General features: G+C 38.8%; 1 protein-coding gene across 3 annotated transcripts in view; it reads left to right on the top strand.

Moving 5' to 3' along the window:
• Window positions 1-13,346, top strand: part of BCAM (basal cell adhesion molecule (Lutheran blood group)) — a 500,114-nt gene extending 486,768 nt beyond the window's left edge. For all 3 annotated transcript variants that reach the window (XM_044080674.1, XM_044080675.1, XM_044080676.1), the window contains 3 exons: window positions 2,051-2,195; window positions 2,291-2,402; window positions 6,765-13,346. In XM_044080674.1, the coding sequence (XP_043936609.1) occupies window positions 2,051-2,195; window positions 2,291-2,393 (248 nt within the window). In that variant the 3' untranslated portion in view covers window positions 2,394-2,402; window positions 6,765-13,346. The remainder of the gene's footprint in view (window positions 1-2,050; window positions 2,196-2,290; window positions 2,403-6,764) is intronic.
• Window positions 13,347-22,846: the final 9,500 nt, after the last annotated feature.

Here is a 22,846-nt window from a genome sequence, read left to right as displayed (position 1 = left end):
ATTCACGCATATGTGTGTGTATATATATATATATATATATATATATATATATATATATATATATATATATATAAACTATGCACCATATATACATAATGCGCATTATAAGTGTCACATATCTATTTGTGTATACAGAAAATGAACCTATGTGTTTGGATGTATATTTACAGGTAAAATGTTCAAGCCTACCTACAAGAAAAGGTAGCTGTCACTGAGTGTGCTGAGTTCCCAAACAACTGGTAAATGAATTTCTTGTTAAATTTTTGTAGCAGAAGGAGGCAGAATTTGTATTAAGTTCAAAAATATACCCTCTGACCTTGATATGGTGTGTGACACTGCTCTCTCTGTTTGTCCTGGCGATACGTCTGCTTTTCAGCTATGTTCTGTTAGTACCGTACAGAAGGATAATATCTGCTTGGGTTTGGTATGTCCCATTTGGATTTCTCCCTGGGAAGTATATTGGGAGACAAACTTTTTCAGTCCCAATACTGAAATTCCTAAAGAAAACTAATGGACTTAACTCTGACCCAATATGCTTATATTTGAGATTGACATGAAACCGTTGTACTGTAGGATAAGAGGCAGGTGAGTAAGGCAGAGACTGTCACGTACATGGAACATTAATCTGTATAGACTTCTAACTCCCACTGTTCAATGTCGCTGTTGAAGAGAACAGATCAATGGCTTCCCTTAGCTTAAATGAGTGGGAGGTGGGATATTATCGACTCAGCTTTCCATCATCTCTGTTGTTGGAATTTTAACATTTTGCTCTGATTTACTTGTATGTAGCTGGCATGGATTAATGATTTTTGTAAGTTATACTGACATGGGGGATTTAGCAGTTCTCCCAGAGGAAGGTCTCAGGCGTTTGAATTTTTACCACTTCTGCTACGATTTTTCCTCTTACTGTGTTTTTACTTTAAGGAGCATGTGATGTAATTTTAATGCATGGTTCTATACATTAGTGCAGTGAAGTGTGACATCAGTCTTATTTCTGAAGGTAAAGTAAAATGAAATTTCAGGAAAAACTTCATGTTTGTATTAAAGCTGTCTTGCCTATGTGCATCTGTATGTTCATTTCTGCAGGTATTGATGGAATTTGGTGCTTTTTGTTGATATGATTATTCAGTTTACTTTGTAGATATCATATAATTACTCTATTAACTGGTTTGGATGTATGATTGTACTGTATTCCATTCCATCATGGAGGATATTAGTCGGGTCAGAAGAGAAGTTCAGTGTACTGGAACCTGTTCTGCTGAGGTACTGAAGTAAATAAATGACAAAATCAAGCTAATGGCTATAATAAATACATTTTATTTATATATATATATATATATATATATATATATATATATATATATATATGTGTACATACACACGCACACAGTCTGCCGCGGTGGCGCAGAGGTGGCGTTGTTGCCTCACAGCAAGAGGTTCTCCGTTCAATTCTTGGCTTGGGTTGGGAGTGCCTTCTATGTGGGGTCTGCATGTCCTCCCCGCAGTTGAGTGGGCGTTCAAAAAACATGCATTGAATGGGAGTGCCTTCGTTGAAGGTTGGGCATCAGGCTGGCAACTCAACACCTTAAAAACCAACTGCCAATCATTAGCGGACCGGAGTTCTGCTGTGGCAACCCCTAACCAGGAAAAGCTAAAAGACAAACACACACATACACTCCATGTGTGCCATAGTAGATGCTTTTTAAGATGTACTTATTTGGGATTCTGACTGAATGAATGCAGGTGTGGTCACACAGACCATACAGTTTCCTTAAACTCCATGACTTGCTTTTATAATTACATAGTGAATTATTTAGCACAACTAACAATACTGAAAAAGTAGGGTCTTTAGAAACATGGACAATATGGAGAAAAGGGAGGGTACTTTGCCATTATTGAGATGGGAGTATAAATTTGTGTACATTTTAAATAATCCTGGCTATATTTCTAGAGAGGATCTACTGGTAATGGTAGTATTTTAGTTTATTTTTGTTAACAAAGTATTGCTTCCTTTATGATTAACTTTGATATTTGCTTGTCTGTTTTGTAGCTGACCATCAAACAGGAACAGGTAGTAGTGTGGCCGTCATTGCAGTCGTTGTTTCTGTTGTACTGCTCCTAGTGATTGTTGGTCTCCTCTACTTTCTGCACAAAAGTAAAAAGCTGCCTTGTGGCCGACAAGAGAAGTCGTCACTGTGAGTATATCCCAGCCCTTCTTCCTTACACTGTTGACATAAGGCATTAAGATATTGCTACAACTGCTGACCATCTCTTAATGATGTGCCTACAGTACTACTGCAGAAGGAAAGACGGAAGATATAGTCGTTGAGATGAAGAATGACAGACCAAATGAGGAGGCTGGACTGCTAGGTGCAAAGTCTGGGAAACAATAAGCAGAACAGGTGAGCAGTCAGAACTGTACAACGAAAGGTATTACAGTCTTCTTAATTATAATTCTACAGTGAAAGCTTTTGCTACCTGTCATTAAAATGTAGCAGTGCATTGTCATGCTACAGTGAGGAAACTGTTGTATTGTACTATTGTATATTGGCAAAGAATGAATGGGCAAGCCCAACCAAGCCCTATGCACTACTCTTTGACTTTGTAATTTTAACTTTTTCTGATAAAATAAGGACGACAGTTCTGGTAAATTTTCATCCATGGCCCAACACATTGAGGGAAATTCACTGCTTATGTGGAATTTGCTAAATGTCCAATATAGCAACTAATGCTCATGCATATTAGCATACATGAACAAGCACAGTACATTGTGGTGTAACATTTTTCTTGTGTGTTTTGCCCCTTGTATCCGATAACCATCAAGCCTACCCCCAGTCAGATTACAGCCTATTTATTCCAATTGTACTAGAAATCACTTCCAGATCCATTAGAGCCAGGTGTGTGTGTGGGGGAGCTGTTACTCAGGCAGTCATGAAGGTTACGTGCATCCTTGTTGAGAAACACGTGAGATCCATCACCAAAGGAGGGCACAGTACCTTCCCTGTACACCTGTTCATTGCCTGTGTGATGGAGCTAACAAAATCAGCACTCTTTACAACAGAAAACAAGACCATGTAGAATATATTGGATTACGATTGGCTCGTCGATAACCTGTTTGAGACATGGATCCCAAGAGATTTTCCTTGAGAGAGTAGCATGACAAGTGAATCTTGGCATCCATGTCAAAAACAAATAATTTAAGGTTACCATCTGTGAGATAATCATAATTCATTGTAGTGGATGGAGCTTTATCTGCTCTATGTACTATTAGTTACAGGGCAAAACAAAATCTGTTAAGTGTTTTGTTGACTTTCAAATCTGTAGAACACTTAGCACTGTCAAGAGAGTAATGCAGTCTATTAAGTTTATACTCATCTATAATGCCTCTCAGAAGTCTAGATTTTCAGAGAATGTCCACATTATTGCTTCATAATTTTGGTCTATTCCTCATAAAATCTGTGGGTTTCAGACAAACGACTGAGGATTAAATTCACTAAATAATGTCATACATTTCAGTGTCAAAGTTTGTCTTTCACATTATGCAGGCTAACACAATTTTATTATTCTAGTTTCTAAGATTTTTTTTTTTACAGAAGGTTATTGACATGTTAAGGGTGTGGACATCAGGCAGAAACAAATCTTTTGCTCTGGTGCTGTAATTTGCTAGGAGGTATAGGCAGATGTTAGTGCTGAGTGGAAGACAGGGGGTGTTTAACAATTGTTAAGGTCAGATTGCACATCACTCTGGAGCTTAAGTGTTTTGCATTTTTTCTGAATATCAGAGTTTAATCACCATGCTTAATACACTACATATTTTTTATGAACACTTTATAGATACTAGAACTGTACTCAACAACAAAGACATTGACCATGTTAAAGCAGCAAAAAAAAAGAAAATGGAGATAAACAGATTTAGAGCCGTCAGATAATACACACTTATCAAGGGAAATGGTATGAAAGTGGACTTGAATGAAGTCAGCTGTGAGACACAGGGGGTAATTCACTGACTATGAGCCAGGTGATCCAAGGTTGATTTGCAGCTCAAGCAGCTGTTGAAGTTGGCATGAAGAAAGATAGGAATGTCTGGGCTTTGCTTGCTTGTTTCTGTTCAGGGGAAAATATGGCAGAGGGCACCGCTGTTGGTGTACCATTCTGTAACCATTGTGGCGGCTGTGACTTAGTACAAATAACTGTGTTATGGCTGCATGGCAGCCGGACTAGAATTCGGGCAGGCTTTGGAGGGGTCTCCACTTACTGGTGCGGCAGAGATGACCATAAACCATGGCTCATTACAAGCAGTGGCTGATGGTCAGATGTCAATGTCAAGAGGAGAGCTAGGCTGTCTTCCACCACAGTACTGATTATCTAAGTGCTCCTCTTAGTCATTGCCTCCACTGGGAATACTGTATCTGCCAGTTACAGGAATAATGGTGATATCATTCATATGGAGCATTTCTGGCAAAGTACTTGTAGGAATACTACAAGACAGCCATGTAGTGATGGTTATGGTGCTACAGATTGTAAGGAGCAAAAAATAATACAAACAAAAAAGGAAACAGACACTCAAAATTGTGGGTAGGACATATCATCAAGACCAAGTGTTCCAAAATAGCCTATTAGAATGAAGTCATACTGCAAGACAGACCCATGGGTGTGGAACAGTGAAAGGGTGGCTTCCCTGGATGCAAGTTGTTAGAGGCGGTTGCTAATGGGCCAGATTGTAGCACTGACATTGATTTATGAAGCTGGGGGGTTGCAACTTCCCAATTGAAGTACTGATATTGCTTTTTATGGCTTTCAATGGGGGGGGGGGGTACCAGTTAGGGGAATTGCATAGGGTGCCAGATAATCCAGCTATGGGTCTGCTGCAGGAAAGAAACTGATTTTCAAAAGGTACTACAACATAAGCATAAGTACAAGAGATACATTAGGGTAAGTGGTGTCAGTGTGCATGGCCATATCAGGGAATTTACCCTCCACCCAAAAAACAAGTTTCAGGTTAATCTGAAAATACCCTTTTTTATTAAAGAGTTTTGTTCTGACCTTATTTCACTCAATCCTAAATATAATAAAGTAAATAATGCTAACTGTATTTTACCTGACAGTATTTCAAATACTTTTAATACTTCAAATCCAGGCAAACAGCATTCTGTCATTTCACTATACATCTTTTTCAAAGTAATGGGACAGGTATTATTAGATCTGTTACAGACAGAACAGGAAGACCCCCTGCTTGTAGAATAAGATTGACACAGCTTTGTGAATGCAAGGTCCGGCTTTCTTAATTTACTAGTCTGCTTTAAATAACTCTGATGAGTGATGGTCTGACACTTCACACAACATGTATGTATGTTAGAATAGCATGTGACATAATCCCATGTGCTGATGTATATAATAAGCTAAAGTAGTGAAAATTACATCTTGTATATGAAATGAGACTAAAATGTTTTATTTAACTGAGCACAGAGTTAGGAGAACAGTATCATGCTTTGTGTGCACTGCCAATAGAATACCATAGGGCACAGAATCAGTCTCGTTAATATTATTTTTTCACGAGATACTTGTAGATAACAAAATACACAGGATGATTGCAACATGAGAAACAGTGTTACCTTAATTACAAATGCAATGGTGCAGCAGAGAACTCTACACTTAACACTGCTCTTGACAACAGTAATGAGTTCATTGGTGCAGTGGAACGTTATTACTTTCTGTTTTGGAAAGAATTTTGTGAACATGATTATAAAATTGATTGCCGTATACTAAGAATGCCGTATACTAAGAATGCGCAATCTCATAAGTGACGCAAGTATACTATAGCTGACAGTCTTAGCCTTATTCAGAATGTCTTTAGATTGGTTTGGAAGCCAGCAGGGACAACTTGTTATACTGAACTCAACATCTGACAGAGCCAGCAGGGACAACTTGTTATACTGAACTCAACATCTGACAGAAGTAAAAATGATCAAGGAATTTTTTGTATTTGCCTAATAAAATACCTTGTATAACTACTGAAACTACAAAAGACCACAAAATGTAAGTCAATGAGGTTACAATACTTAATCTATGCAAACAGGTTAAGGGAGCTCTCACTGTATATTTAATTTATTTCTTTCACATTTGTTTACCGGGAAAGTCCAGCTGGGGCAGAGCCCATTTTTCAGAAGAAGCCCACAAAGAAAGCTTCAGATGCGTGTCTTTGGCATGTGGGAGGAAACCAGAGTGGGCTTCTTCTGAAAAATGGGCTCTGCCCCAGCTGGACTTTCCCGGTAAACAAATGTGAAAGAAATAAATTAAATATACAGTGAGAGCTCCCTTAACCTGTTTGCATAGATTAAGTATTGTAACCTCATTGACTTACAAGAACTACACTAGTTCACTGGTAATATTGTATTGTTTATGCAGCTATGACATTCACATTAATATATGTATAAATAGCTGATTAACATAGCTGTATAAACAATAGCACATATATTAATGGATTGTACACCTGGACTGATTTTATGTGATGTTCTTAATCAAGTATGTATTGCTATAGTTGAATAAAACAAACGTTGAACCTACCACTTAATCTGTGTCCTGAAATCTGTAAATCATAAGGAACTAAATCAAAGCCATTTCCTAGTATCTGATCATTTTAAATTTGTTTGCCTTGGAATAATTAAGTAATTTTGGAGGTCAAGAAATTAGATGGTAGGGGAAGGTTCTCACCTGGTAACATGCGGTTTCTTACTATGTTGTGTTTTCTGCTTCTTTTACAACAGTGCCGAAACTGCTGCACAGAATTGGTACAGAATCATAGCACAATCCATGCTCCTTGTGTTCTGCCCATGCACCAAGAAGAAGAAAAAGACGACGCATGCTCCTGCTGTTTCAGTAAAACTGCTGTGTGTCATGTGTTCAGAAACAGCAGATGGTTTTCATTTTCAGAAAACTGCAAAAGCAAACACCTTACTGTAATCCAAAATAGTGCTTTTTTTTGTTGTTTTGCTACTGTACATACTGTTCGGTGCATGCCAGTCTGAAGTGTCGATGTGATTCTGGAATGTCCAAGGCTCCCATTCATTCTCGAAGTCCAGCAGTACCTTAGAAACCAAATCAACTGTCAACCATTTGTTAAATGTCAAAGCTGTGATGTCACTTCCGGGTCCTTGTAATATATCCCAAGCAAAAAGTAATTTCCTGTGTGTTGTAATATATTCTTCCCCTTTCCTTTTGTGACATACAGCAGTTGTTCTGTGTGCACAGAACACTAACATTATGTTAAGACAGACAAAGAACAGCCTTACCAAAAATTGATCACAACTGGAAAAGATGTCCTACTGATTTTTCTGCCACTAAGTTGGACTATGCCAGTCTAGCAAAGAAATATCCTCTGGATGCTTATAACACTTTTTGAAAACTATCTGTATATAATGTTTATTATTTTATAAAGTGTGTGATGTCTCTTCTGTTTGTGAAGGTACTCTGGTTGTGGATGAATGCATTGCTTTTCTGTATTCCTTTATTAATCTGTTTAGTGTAAGACTAGTAGATTTACAGACATTAGAATGTTTTTACTTTGACAAGGAATCTATACTGAAGCTTATCTAGCAGTTGTATATGAAATGCAGAAACAGAGTTGTTGCAGCCAAAGCTGGCATGTTATCTTTCACTGACTGCTAAACCCCCTTCCTACTTTATACTTGTAAGGCATATGAGTTAAAGTGTGAGCATATGTCATTACAAGTGATTGGATCCTTAAGGAAATTCTGAGTGCGTTTGCATACTTACCTGTGCTTAGTAGCATGTCACCTTCACAAAGTTACACCTTTATTCTTAGCTGTAAGGTCTCATCTAGCTTATACCTTTACTTTCCTGCCTGTGAGGTGCTCCCCCACTCTTTGTACCTGTTGATTATGTATGCCTCATCACAATGTCCAGCAGCTGCACATTTTCACCTCCTGCCATTGTGGCATTTCCACTCAGCACAGCCTTCTACATGTGATGCTGCCTTCCTGCTTCCCACATCCATTAATAAATGTTTCTTTCTGCTTTGGAAACCCAAATATCATGGGATGATCTCTACTGAGCTAATGTTTTGCAAGAAATGAATCACGAAACAGGCTTGGTGGGCATTTTTATATAGATTCTGTTTAATCAAGTTTAATATAATGTGTCATTATAATTTGTCTGACTATAATGCTTAGTACTCAGATTTACAGCACACAAATTTTGACAACTGTTACATTAGTGTAGCCTACAGTAAGTTTTAGATGGCAATCTGTGTATCCCACAATCTCATTGGGAAATGAATGCAGGCTGTATGAATACTTTAATGGTAGTTTACTGTTTAAGCTCTGTTTCAATATTCTTCTTTCTCTGCTGCTGTATGATTAACTATTATGTTCTCAGCTGTACACCTGAGCATGACATGATAGCTGCAAGGTATGTAATACCTTAGCAAGAGGTGTCCATATGATTCAGGCTGGAAAACAGGACAACATAAGTTAAATGCAGTAGTAGCAGCTCATGTTATTTTGGGAGCTTGTGTTCAGTTTCAGTGGGCTCAGTGTTTCCCTGTTGTTACTAGTTTTGGGAGCTTGTGTTCAGTTTCAGTGGGCTCAGTGTTTTCCCTGTTGTTACTAGTTTTGGGAGCTTGTGTTCAGTTTCAGTGGGCTCAGTGTTTCCCTGTTGTTACTAGTTTTGGGAGCTTGTGTTCAGTTTCAGTGGGCTCAGTGTTTCCCTGTTGTTACTAGAGCTTGTGTTCAGTTTCAGTGGGCTCAGTGTTTTCCTGTTGTTACTAGTTTTGGGAGCTTGTGTTCAGTTTCAGTGGGCTCAGTGTTTCCCTGTTGTTACTAGTTTTGGGAGCTTGTGTTCAGTTTCAGTGGGCTCAGTGTTTTCCCTGTTGTTACTAGAGCTTGTGTTCAGTTTCAGTGGGCTCAGTGTTTCCCTCTTGTTACTAGTATAAACTCTTCTGTTTTATGTTGTCTGTACTGTACCAGCATGGCTGTTCTCTTCTCTTGCCCTTTTGTTATAAAACCCTTGACAGAATCTCTCTGTCTGTGATTTTAGTAATGCTGTCACTTAGCGCTGATTTTCACAGTAAATTCTATACTAGTTCTGATGCAATGTTTTGCCCTATAATATTTTTTGCTTGGTTACATATGAATTTTACTGTTCAATCCTGTTGTGCTGCAGTAGAGACACTCTGCCACTGAAGTCTTTTTTTCAATGATTTTCTGACTGCACTGCATTCACAGTTCTGCAGTGTCTCCCTTATTAGCAGACAGGTGCATTGGTTGCATTCAGCACTAACCTTACTGTACTGTTCTCATGAGCCTTTATCTGTACCTGTACCATAAGTCCTTGTGCTGCAACAGTAAAACAAGCTACAGTGCTGTTATCACCCCCGATGTGGGCTCTGTATAGGTACATTGCATGCACGTGTACATACATATATATTTTGATACTAGCTCCACTATTCATACACTCTGGAATATACTAGCTCCACTAATCATACACTCTGGAAGGGTCCTGCCTGTCTTTATTCTGCTGTTCATTGTGTTCTAATGTTCTTAAGCATACTGTGTCACTTTGATAAGTAATTGTAGAACCCCCTTACCTTAGCAGTATGTGTCAAGAGCAGTGCTGTTGTGTATCTGCTCACCGTTGCAGGGAGATTGTTCACTTGCTTAACTTCATATTACTAACACAATGCCAGATATAAGGTGGAGTGGAAATAATTGTGTTAGAACACACTTTCAGAACAGATGTTGTTTACTACTAAAACCTTTTCAGACTTTCTTTGGTTTGAATAAAACACTATTTGGGGACTAATCTGCCAAATCTGGTGTCCACCCTAAGAAAAAATGGTATGGGAGTTGTGAGGCCCAGTAGTAAAGTTCAGGTAGTAATGAGGTCCACATCTGATTCATGCTTTGTGCAAGTCTGAGGCCTATGAGTAAAGTGCAGCTGTAAATGTGGGTCTTCATGTATGTTATGGTTTGTGTACACACAAGGATGGGACCCACAAGAAAGGGATGAACTTACTAATAGTTCATTGTTTTGGAATACCTGAGGCCCAGAAGTAAGGATTAGGTATTTGCAAGGTCCAGCAGTAAGAGCAGATTATATCTGAGATCAACCACAAATGTTTGCAGAAGAGAAGGCAGGCAATGGATAGATCAAGTAAGACAGACAAGGCATTTTACAGGTGATAGTTTAACAAACAGTAAGAACTTTGATGCACTAACTTTTATAGTGGTGTTCTTTTCCAGCTAACATTATACCATGTAATCATATTTCCTAAAAAGGAAGACAGGAGTATTTACATTTTGTCACTTGGGTCATTCACTCTAATTAAATGTTGAGGACATTTGTTTTTAAAGTAATGAGTGGTCAATGTATGACAGCAGAACATAAATAGTTTAGTACAATTCCATATCCCAAACTTGGAAAAAAAAAAGGCAAAAAATCTGATTCCATGTACTAGGTGTTTGGAAATGTATGCTTTCTATGGATATCACAGCTGAAATGAACAAACCCTGCACTTGATACTATGATGTGATTGCAGTAACCTAGTTGTGCTTTGCATCTTGATCATCTACCCCAAGCGTATTCTAATATGTGTTGTGTGATATCGTTTTGCAAGTTTTCATGCACCAGGCCAGTTTAAGGAGTTAAATTTCACAAGCTGTATCATTTAAAGAAAATGCCCTAAACCGTACTCATTAAATAAATGTCCATGTACAAAGCTACATTACAAGAAATGCCACATCAGCTAACACTGTAAGCATCTAGCTTTGGGAATAGATTTTGCTGTGCATTGCTTTCATTTATTTTTGTACTGGAATTATAAAAGAGGACTAGAAACAGATGTCTTTTGGAGTGCTTTTATATTTCTGTGCTTGTTGTGACTAGCATGGTGTCTAACAGACCTGTATGTAATCCTCAGCTGCAATAACTGCTTTTGAAGTATCCTTTAGATCTCGGAGTTAAACAAGTTTCACCTTTTTCTAGGCTAGTAGCTGGTTTATGTTATTACAGCAGCTAGTCCTGTCAACTGTTTGCTGGGGCCTGCTGCCAGATGTCACTGCTGCCTATACACATTAAGTGTAGTGGAAAGTGAAAATATATGTTTTCTTGTTTGAAGTGTGTGTGTAGTACAGTAACGGGGTGATTTAATTTCCCTGTCTGTGCCTTCTCAGTGCCTTCAAGCTGAGTCAGCACAGAAACATATGGTTTGCTTGAATGTACCTAAGCTTTGATTAGCCTCCCCTCCTGTAATTGGTTCTGCTTCTCACACACTGTCAGTAGCCACAGATGATACTAACAGTATTGTTTAATTACACGGTGATAGGAAGGATGGCTGCACCTCTTCCTGCTACAGTTTGCTACTGCAGTGTTACAAGAAATGATTACTTTGTTTAAAGACATCGGCTGACCACTTGCACTTAATTCCTGTTTTATTTTAGGAGTGGCTATTCCTTTGAACAGTATGAGTGTAACATTACACGACTCTCTCTCGACTACAGTACCAATGGAAATCAGAAGCTAAACAAGGAGAATGCTGTACCTGGCTGGATAATGGGCAATTACACAACATAGTACAAATCGGGTAGTTACTGCTACAACCTAATAGTACCAAGTAAGGAATACCCTCATATAGAATCACATGACCACTTACTAACGCACAAAATATAGGCTTGGCTCTGAGAGTTTTATAAGCTGCTTCGTGCAGAGTATCTATCTTTAGTTAAAAACTGAAAAAACAATACTCTTGCTGAGATTTAATAAAGAATACAAAGCCCTATATGTGTTATATACACTGGAAGCAAAACTGAAACTTTTAACTGGGTGTGTATCAACGTCATTTGTAACTCCCACCCTGGGACAGCATGTTCCTACTTTTGACAGTAATGTCAAATGTCTCAGAAAACTGTCAAACTCAGGACAGTCTCAGCAACATTCTATGATCTTGTGGCAAAGTAATTTAGCTTATAGTTATATATATGTCTTCTGTGAAAAATGCCTTCCATTGTACACTGTAGCTTGAATATTACATCGTTTAGTCCTTCTAATAATAGTTTTCATTTCCTTAAAGAGAAACAAAAATGACATAGACAAATTCTTTTAATGTAATGCTTAGATTCTTAGAAAAAAATTCATCAATGCATGTATTAACACCCTCAGTGTCCACATCCCCAGAGTTTCTTTTCTGCACATTCCACTGTAAAAGAAATGCACATGAAAATAAGGTTTTAGACATCTGGTTTTAAATATTTAGCACATTTCCCTGTGGTTCTATTATTGTTTTCTACTGTTTCAGTTTCTTATGACCTTATGGTTAAGGCAGGTAAGTGTATACAAGACATATTTCTTAGCACTGCACATAAGACAGCTAAGTGTATACAAGACATATTGCTTAGCACTGCACAGAATGCAATGAGAGAGTAGTTTGAGAAATCCTATCAGTTGCAAGCCTTGCAGAAGTCACTTGTGTGTTTAAACTTACTATACCCTTTTACAGCGAACAGTACATTTAAGGAAATGTTATAGCACAGGATTAAAACTGTTACAATTTTTCTGTGTTACCATCCACATTATAAAATATATGCTATGATACACGTTTGCACTATATGTTTATCATCTCTCTTATGAAACAGACATATTTCTTGAGTCCTTTTTGACCAAGGACTGCACATCTTTGTCCAGTCAACCTGGATGTTAGTGTCAGATTTGCTAGTTTTGTTAAGAGTTTACGTTTGAGAAGATTTACCAATACTGGTATCTTTACCAAAGTTTTCATTTTGGTGTTGTTGAGTTCCTTTTCTTAAGGATTTAATGTGTGTCAAGAGGAGGTGGGTAATGCCATTAATGCTTTCAGGATTTCCCATCATGGCCTGCACTCAGTGGAGTAATCTGGACCTAGGGTTATGGGCTTTTTTAAATTAACTCTATTGAAAATATAGGTAGCTCTGGCTACTGCAGCCACTGTGGCTGTCCATTCATTACTTAAGAGTCAGGCCTTACTCAGTGAAGTGCTTAACATTTGTCAGAAACTGTGTCTATGATGTATCATTTAATTTATGATGACAGTGTTACCCCAACTAATGTCATGTTAAATCTGAGAATGATAGGGTTTAGCATCCCTGCAATCTCATCTGGATCTATATTGTGGCCATTTTACACCTCAGTTTGTGCAAATGATTGAAAGGTGCCAACACCTGACTGTTTGCAGATAAAGTACTACTGATGTTTTATTTTTATTGTTTTGGATTTTTATAATGTTTCTGGTACGATTGTTGCTCTGTATTCTTGTTTATGTATATGGTTTGAGTATGAATAAAGTTTTACAAAACATGTTTCTGAATTTTGATAAATACGTTCCTTTTCACTTAAATCATTAATCCTTCTGTTCAGATTGTATATTAACACTGCAATTAGGACAATAAACCTGGACTCACCTACATTCTTAAAGTAAGATGAAATCAAGTTGAACAATTTTACCACTTTAAGGATGTGAAACGATGCTTAAAACTGCTATAGCTAAATTGGCATTAATCCCAGTATTGCCTTATCAAGACTTGGAACTAATATATTACAGATAAGGGTACAGAAGTTAACTATCAAAGAAGATTTTTCAAAGACTATGTATGTGTGACATGCTAAGAAAATGCTTATGCCAGATTACCAGGGATTCTGTCTCAACTTTATTCCATTTTACAGGCTTGCTGCCAATTCCTTATTTATGTGAGGAGGTCAACAGCGCTTATCAGTACTTAGAAAAACAGTTTCTCTGGACATTTTAAAAACATGATCTAGGTTAGTATTTTCTAGACTGCATCATTTTTAGGGAGGATTTTAACAGTAGTTGGACTTTTTCACAGATACCTTTGCATATTGTACTGCACAGCACATCTCTCACCTGTTCCTGGGTGAAGGGCTCCATGCTGCCTCACTGCTACCAATCCCTTACTCAACACACAATCCAGATAAAATTTTTCTACTTTTTCTCTCTTTTTTTTAATCTTCAACTTTTTCCTGTATCGTTTCAACATACTCTAAGGAACCAAAACTGCTCTGTAATAACTAGAAGAAATAAATAAATGAATTAAGCCAGTAGCATAGGTTCATAGGTAGGTACTAGGCTATTGGCCTATATAAGCCTAGCCAAAAAGGTACCCTGGCTTTCGCCACCCAAGAAAATAATTTTCCTGTGCCCCTGTCGAGCAGAGCCACAGAAGTGATCCCCGGGGTTGCTAATGAGGAGCTTTGTTTGATATAGCTAGGAAGTTTGTTCCAGAGTATGGGAAGTCTCTGGGGCAGGAATCTATCCCTCCAGCATGTTCTGTTTATTGTGGTGACAAAGTTTAGGTCCCTAGAGCGTGTAGCTCAGAGGGATTGGGATTTCTTTAAGTGGAGCATGTCCAATAGCTCTGGGTTTGACATAGCTTTGTATGTTAGGCAGAGATCGCCTCTGAGTAGGTGATATGTGACGGAGTAAAGCTGGAGTTTTTTGAGATGGTCTGCGTAGGGCATCTGCTTGAGGCCAGTAATTCTCTTTGTGAGGTATTTCTGCGGCCTTTCCAGTGGTTGTAGATGTCTTCTGAGGTACATACCAAAAGGGGCACTGTATTCTATAATGGGTCTGAGTGACGAGTAGAGGGGAACAATGACCTCTTTTTTTCCTAGATGAGAAACCTTTTGTGATGAGGTGTGCCATGTAGAAGGATTTCCTGACTACTGTGGCAATGTGATTATCAAAGGAGAGACTACTGTCCACCCATGTCCCAAGGTCTCGTATCACACTTTCGGTGTTAAATAGACCACCGCCTATGTTTTAGTTCATGGGTATAGAGTTTTTACCAAAAGGGATGACAATGTACTTTTTGACATTGAGCTTGAGGCCATGGCTTTGACACCAGGCATCTGTCTCAGTGAGGCCCTTTTGTAGGATGTCCACATCGTTGGGAGTTTTGATTATGGCTCCTAGTTTGCAGTCATCTGCGAACTTCTTTACCAAAAGACCTTCTGTGTTAGCCTGTACTTCAGAGAAGTAGATACCAAACAGGAGAGGACCCAGGACTGAACCCTGTGGTACTCCACTTGTCACTGGTCTGAAGTCGGATTTGGTGTGTGCTACTTTCACAGTGTGGGTTCTGTCAATGAGCCAGTTGGCAACCCATCTTGTGACATAGGGATTAATACCTAGTTTAGTGAGTTTATCTATAATTCCAGAGTGGAGGATGGTGTTGAAAGCCTTGGCGAGATCTAGATAGGCTGTGTGAACCACCTTACCCTCATCTGCGGCTTTGATGACCATTTCAAAGAAGTCTATCAGGTTTAGGAGACATGATCTGCCTTTTACAAGCCAAACTGGGTGGGGTCCAGAGTATGAAGATTACCAATGTCATTGTTTATAAGTTCCATAGCCTTGCAGACCAGGCTCGTCAGGCTAATAGGGCTGTAGTTCCCAGGGTCCATGGTGACTCCCCCTTTGTGGAGTGGGATAATCATCACTGTGCACCATTCAGTGGGCACAAAACCTGAGGTGAAGCTATGATTGAACATGGTACTTAGGTGTGGTGCCAGTTCGTTCTGTAGTTTGTGTAGAACGCAGCCTGGGATGTTGTCGGGTCCCATGGATGCTGTGTTCTTGGCTTTGGAGAGTGTTTATTTTTTACCTGTGCACCTGTGATTACAGGAACTTTGCATTCTCCGGTATAGAGATTGGCCCTTTAGGAGGTGAGAGGGGGGTAAAATTAGCACTGAACCTATCTGCCAGGATGTTGTCAATATCAGTTGGTTCTCTATATTTAGTGCCATTGTGCTGTAACTCAGAGCAGATCTGAGTGTTGCCATTGAGATTCTTGACATAGCTATAGAAAGCTTTGTGATTGTCTTTAGAATCAGTGGAGATTTTATTTTCGTAACTAGCTTTGGAGGATTTTATGAGGGATCTCAGCTTCTTACAGAGGCTGACCAGGGAGTTCCTCCAATCATGGGATTTTACTCTTTTTTACAACAGTTTCTTCTGTTGTAGAGTTTGTTTATGGCAGGGGACCACCAGATTGGCTTCCTTTTTTTTGGAGGATAGCATCTTGGTTCTGTTAGCGATGTAAGTGCTTACAAAGTGCATCTGTGTAGGATTCACCAGTTGTACCTCTATTGTCCATCTGCATGGGTGTCGTGAAATTTGCCACTTCTGTCTTATGAAGCATGAAGTTGGCTTTGGAGAAATTTTTTACAGTGGTTCCCCTAATGGGGGGTGGGATGTGGATGTCTAGGGTGATTAGCTTGTGGTCAGATCTGACCAAAAAGGAATTGACCTCTGGTGTGGAACACCAGTTGCCCATGTTGGTAATGACCAGGTCTAGAATACTGCTGCCCCTGGTGGGGGTGTGGATAAGTTGATCCAATGCATTGGAATTTATTAATTCCAGAAAATGTTGAGCAAAAGATTGGCACATGAGTTTTCCCAGTTAATGGTAGGGTAGTTGAACCCGCCCATTATTAGGGTGTTAGGTTGTACCCTAATATTTTCCAGTGTATCAAGAAATGAGGAGTGGGAATCCTAGGGCATGGTGGGGGATCTGTAGCAAGCTACAATTTGGATTGTGGACTTGCCCAGAGTTAGTTGCACTTGGATAATTTTGGATGCATTATGCTGAACAACTAGCCTGGAGGTGGAGGTATCCTTAATGAATATAAACTCGCCTCCGCTTTTAGTGTTTCGGTCCAGGTTAGGTGGCAAAAAGGTGTGGTATGAATTATAGCCTAGTAGTGCAGGGGTGCTCTCTAGAGCTTTGAACCAGGTCTCTGTCACTGCACAGATGTCGATGTTCTCCATTTTAAGGAGTGCCTTGAATGAGTGCATTTTGAGGTTTAGACTTTTAGCATCGAGTAGCATTACCCTCAGATTTTGCTTGCTTGTACCTGTTACAGTGGTGAATTTGTCATTTGAACCTTGCCTAAAAAAGGCACTATAGGGGTGGCAAGAGCCTTAGCCAGTATCCGGAATCCCAAGGGTGACAGGTGCAGGCCATCTCTGGCAAAACATCATGGTCTGTCAATCATGTCATCCCAGGCACACAGATACTGGATCCATGGGGGACACTATGTCCCCAGAAGACATGGTTTCACTCTTAGGTTCATTTTAAATGTTTTTTTTTTTAAAGTAACTATTTTGTCCAATGATAGGTTAAAAACACAATTAAGGAAAGAAATTCAGTGTTACTCTTCACCTTTACTTTTTTACTGCATCCTTTGAATATACCATAACTGGGCAAGAGTGCATCATGATACCTCTGTATTACATAATGAAATAAAGTTGAAAATCTGTGAGCCACTACACCCCAGATACTATTCAATTATAGTTACTCTGAGGTGCATTTTAAAATGTTTTTCCAATATTTTGATCTAATGGCTTGAACAAAAACTGAGTAATGAAAGAAATTCATTCTTTTTCCATTTTCTTTCAGTGAAGTTGTGTCTGACAGACTAGCAGTTCACAATCAAACGAAGAGACATATGTTGACACAACCTAACATTTTGAAAGATACATATATCACATCTGAGAATAGTGCCTGCCTGTCTAAACCCCACCCCCCCCAAACAAAATAGTCATCTAAAGTGTATTCCTCTTGTATTAGAGTAGAATGAAAGTGCAGACATAAATGGTGACAGTAAAATATTTCAAGTATCTGCTGCCATATATATACGAAACATGCCTTCTTACCTGCAACTGTCAAACACAGCTACCTACTGTATGCTATTTTGATGTCAGATTGGGACAAAAATGAAAGATTAAACAGAATACAGTAACATATTACAACATTTTGCTGTCAGACAATAGAAACAGCATGCCTCCTTACTCCTACCCCCAAAAGATATCCACTTGCACACGTCCAATGTCTTACTGTGACAAAAGTAAAAAGAAAAATGATAATGATCACAGTAATCTATTGCATCATATTGTTGTTAAACAGTACACTGTCTCTAAACAACCAATAGTGACCAATGGATACCTCTAATGTATTTGAAGAAAGTTAAATAAATAATAATAATCACACTGTTCACAGCTTCACCATAAGCTATAGTGACTTTCCGTGCATACCTCTCTAATCTGATCATGAGAAAAATTAAGTAGTAATGACCACATCATCCCCCTGAAACAAGCTTGTGTAAAATTCGGTGCATTTATCTGAGTGAACCCATTTAGCCTAGATGAGGTTTAGGGCAGAAGCCGCTATTATGCCTTTGTCAAATCCAATTATGTAACCTGGGGTAAGGGATACTCCCAGCCACCAGAAACAATAATGGTTTGTCTGTTCTTTAATACATTTTATGCCATATTAAAAAAAAAAAAAACAGTAACTTGCTAACTGTTCTTTCTATTCCCACACAGAAGAGTTAGATATGTGCCTGATAATATTGCATGCCTCACAGTTAGTATTTTCCCAGATACACAAACACTCTGACCCTGATAAACCAGATTTATCATAAGAGGCAATGATTTGTCACACTTGCGCATACACACACACACACACACACACACACACACACACACACACACACACACACACACACACACAGGCATTGGCCCTAACAAGTCACATCTATCAAGATGCACAAAACTGCAAGAATCTCAATTCACCTTTTTTTTTTTAGGGAGGGGTAGATGAAACTGGAAAACGAGGATAAATTCACACATAGAAACAGAGGACATGCACACTACAAACTGAAGAAGCCATAGCTAATAATGCAACTAGAGTCAAATACGAGCCAAATGCTGTAAGAGCAATGTTACTCACTGCACTAATGTAACAGAGATCAAATGCTTTGATGCATGTTTTTTTCTCCAGCCAGACCACCAAAGATAGACACTTATGTTTTGCAGCTTTGATGTCTGAATGTTATGAAAAGTGAAAACAAATTATGTCCAAATTTAGTCTTAAATACACTGCAACCTCCACACACACACACACACACACACACACACACACACATCTGTGAATAGGCAGTTCCCCTTGAAATAATCAAATAACCAAAACGTCGACTTGCTTAACAACGAGACAAGAATGAAACATTCAAACCTGTGAAAATGGTGATTTTTGCCTTTGGGAAACTAACCACTTGGCCACCACTGATTACCTTTGCCCTTTTCTCCACTGTAGTGTGATCTCGCAGTTGGAATATTTAGTTAGTTAGTAGTGTGGGGGGCTCAGCCCTCTACTTTGCTGGGTTTTATTTGTATATTTTTTTTTTTGTCTTTGGTGGCCAAGTGGTTAGTTTTCCAGAGGCGAAATTCACCATTCTGGGAGTTCGCTGTTTTGACTATTTTGTTGTTGTCTCACTGTTAAGCAAGTCGACATTTTGGTTATTCGATTATTTAAAGTAAACCCGAATAGGCATATGCAAACATAAGACACAGCATTACTATTTTTACACTGATTGCAGCAGATATGGTATATTAAATAACACTATTCCTCACAAACCACACCCTGTTCAGATGTCTGAATGTAGGGAAAATAATAAAGGTTAAAGTAATGCATTTCAAATTTGCTTTACACAAACCAATCAATAAAGCTGGACTAACAATATGCCAAAGAGATAAAAATATCTTTTAAAACTTCCACAAAGCTTTCAGGATAAACCCTTCTTCAGAGCAATACAAACTTTTAAACTCAGTACTCATTATGTACAATGGGGCGGCCACGGTGGTGCAGCGGATAGCGTTGTCGCCTCACAGCAAGAAGTTCTCTGGTTCGATCCTCGGCTGGGGTGCCTTCTGTGCGGAGTCTGCATGTCCTACCTGTGGTTGTGTGGGTTTCCTCCGGGTGCTCTGGTTTCCTCCCACATCCCATAGACATGCTGTAGGTGGATTGGACACTCTAAATTGGTCCTAGGTGTGAGTGCCTTCTGTGGAAGGTTGGGCGCTGGGCTGGCAAATTGACACTGTAAAACTCCACTGCCAATCATGAGCGGACAAGTGATCCGCTGTAGCATCCCCTAACCGGGAAAAAGCTGAAAGAAGAAGACGACTCATACAATGGACAATACACAGCCAACCAATCACATTTATGAATTAATTCATGACTAATTTTGTGCAAACACCATTTTAAAGCCATAAACATAATTCAATACATAAATATCGTTTCAGAATAAACAAACTTGTCTACACACTTTTAAAGCTATGTACATACAACAAATAAAAACAAAAACATATAAAAGTGTATAAAAAATAAAAGCATTCTACTTGCACCTACTACAGTCTCATCTGTCTGTTCTTTAAAATCAGTTTGACACTCATAGCAGCATAAAGGCCAGGGAATTTTTCTGCATTAAGCCTTATAATCCAGTTGCATTCAGCGATCTCCAATTTGTTATTTAAATATCCTCCCCTAGAATTAGCAAGAGTTTTTGTATCACTCTAAACACAAATTTGTGTTGTGAACCATTCTCTAAATAATGTTTAGGCAGAGCATTTGTCAAACACCTCCCCCATATCAGAAAGGTGTTCCATCACTCTATCTTTAAACTTTCTGCTACATTTGCCCACTTAGAATGCCTGGAAAATCAGGAAGTAGCTAGGTAGAGCATGTTTTCAGTAGCACAAGTAGCAGAGCAGGTAAACTCAAAATCCTTACCAGTAACAGGATGTGTGAACTTTGCACCTTTGGCTATGTATTTACAATTAACACAACTGTGACATGGAAAGGATCCTTTCTTAGTGCCATGTAGTGGCTTATATATTGCAACAGTGTCCTTACAGAGATCTAAATAAATTGGAGATTGACAAATTCAACTGCATTATAAGGTTTAATGCAGATAAATTCCCTAGCCTTAATACTCCTATGAGTGTCAAACCAATTTTAAAGAATAGATAGATGAGATTGTAGCAGGCAGAAATAGAATGTTTAGTCCTTTTTATATATTTATGTGTGTATTTATTATATGTACATAGCTTTAAAAGCAGGTAGACAATTTTTTTTATTCTGAAACAGTGTTTATGAATTTAATTATGTTTGTGCAAAATTAGTGTTGTGAATTAATTTATAAACATAATTGGTTGGCTGTGTTTTGTCAGTTTTATACAATGAGAATGGAGTTTAAAAGTTTGTATCACATTGAAAAGGGTTTATCCTGAAAGTTTATGGAAGTATTAAAAATATATTTTGTTTTTTTTTATTTCTTTGGCATCATTAGTCTGGCTTTGTTGTTTGGTTTTGCCATTTTCTTACTGTTGACTATGTTTGTACAACAACAATATACATTTTTTGGTGCTGTTGCTCCACACACTCATAATCACAGTAAAGTGTTCTATTTTGCTTCATACAAATGCACACTAGTTCTGGGTAGCCATGTTAGTGATTATTTAAACTGAGTAAATGACAAGAGGGTCACTTACTTTCATTTAGAGACAGTTCTTAGGCCCAAAATAGTAGTTATAACCACCAACGTGGATACATCAGACATCTAGTTGACAGAAAAAATAATAGCTATGTAATGTAGTTAAATGTTGTTCCATACAAATAGTAGACACAGTCTAAGGTATTCCCACAGGCTTAACTCAAAGTGCTGTTTTATAAACTGCTGTTAGAATGTGTCTCGTATAGTTGGTGACTGTGATACAAATACCTCTTCAGTGCAGAAATTTTATTTTAGCATTGTCATAGGAGGTTACTACGCTAATGGCCCTGGGGCCCTTAGAAGCCTAGCCAAGAGTTTATCCTCAAAAAGAAACCTCAGTCAGCACCTGTCACCTCTGTCAATGAGGGACACAGGTAGAACCCCTAAGACAAATTTGTGGTTTCCCATCCACTCATCAAGGTTGCACTTGAAGATGGTCAGTGAGGTGGCCTGTTTGATGTGTATGGGAAGTCTATTCCAGAGACGGGGCAGCCTCTGGGAGACAAACCTGTGTCTCCAGCAGATTTTGTTGATGTATATTAGATTCAGGCCTTTTGAGTGGGTAATGCATGAGGAGTTAGACTTATGTATATGGAGCATCTCTAGTAAGGCAGAGTCCAAGACTGCCTTATAGACAAGACACAGATCACCCCTGAGCAGTCTGTACTATACCAAGTAGAGTGATAGTGATTTGAGCCTGTCCACATAGGATGGGTATTGGAGGCCATGGATTCTCTTTGTGAGGTATTTCAGTGGCTTTTCCAGTTGGTGCAGATGTTTGGAGAGGTAGATACCAAACGGGGCATTATATTGAATTATTGGTCTAATGCAGAAGGAGTATAGAGAGGCAATAACCTCCTTTTTTCTGAATGCAGTCCCTTTACTTATGAGATGAACCAAGTAAAAGGCTTTTCTGACCACTGCCACTACAGATGGTCAAATGTGAGGTTGTTATCAACCTGAATACCTAGGACTCTCACCACAGGTTGTGTGCTTAGGAGGTTGCCCATGATGTGGTAATCAGCAGGGGTCATATTTTTGATGAATAGTATGATGATGCATCTTTTTGTGTTTAGCTTGAGACCATGACATTGGCACCAGTCATTAGTTGCTGTGAGACCCTTTTGCAAGATGTTAACATCATTTGGGGAGTCAATGACAGCACCCAACTTACAGTCATCTGCAAACTTGGTCAGCCACAGGCCTTTTGTATTTGCCTGGCCCTCTGAGAAATAGATGCCAAACAGTAGGAGATCTAGGACAGATCTCTGGGGAACTCCATTAGTGACAGGTCTGCTATCGGAGGTGGAGGTGCCTATTTTGACTTTGAGGGTCCTGTCGGTGAGCCAGTTGGCCACCCATCTGATGAGATAGGGATTTACACCAAGTTTTGTTAGCTTTTTGATAATGCCCCGAGTGGGGGATTGTGTCAAAAGCCTTGACCAGGTCA

The sequence above is a fragment of the Protopterus annectens genome, chromosome 8.part0 (genome assembly GCF_019279795.1).
Source record: "Protopterus annectens isolate FY-2018-M chromosome 8.part0, PAN1.0, whole genome shotgun sequence".
Lineage (NCBI taxonomy): Eukaryota > Metazoa > Chordata > Ceratodontiformes > Protopteridae > Protopterus > Protopterus annectens.
This window is presented reverse-complemented; position numbering and strand designations above follow the sequence as displayed.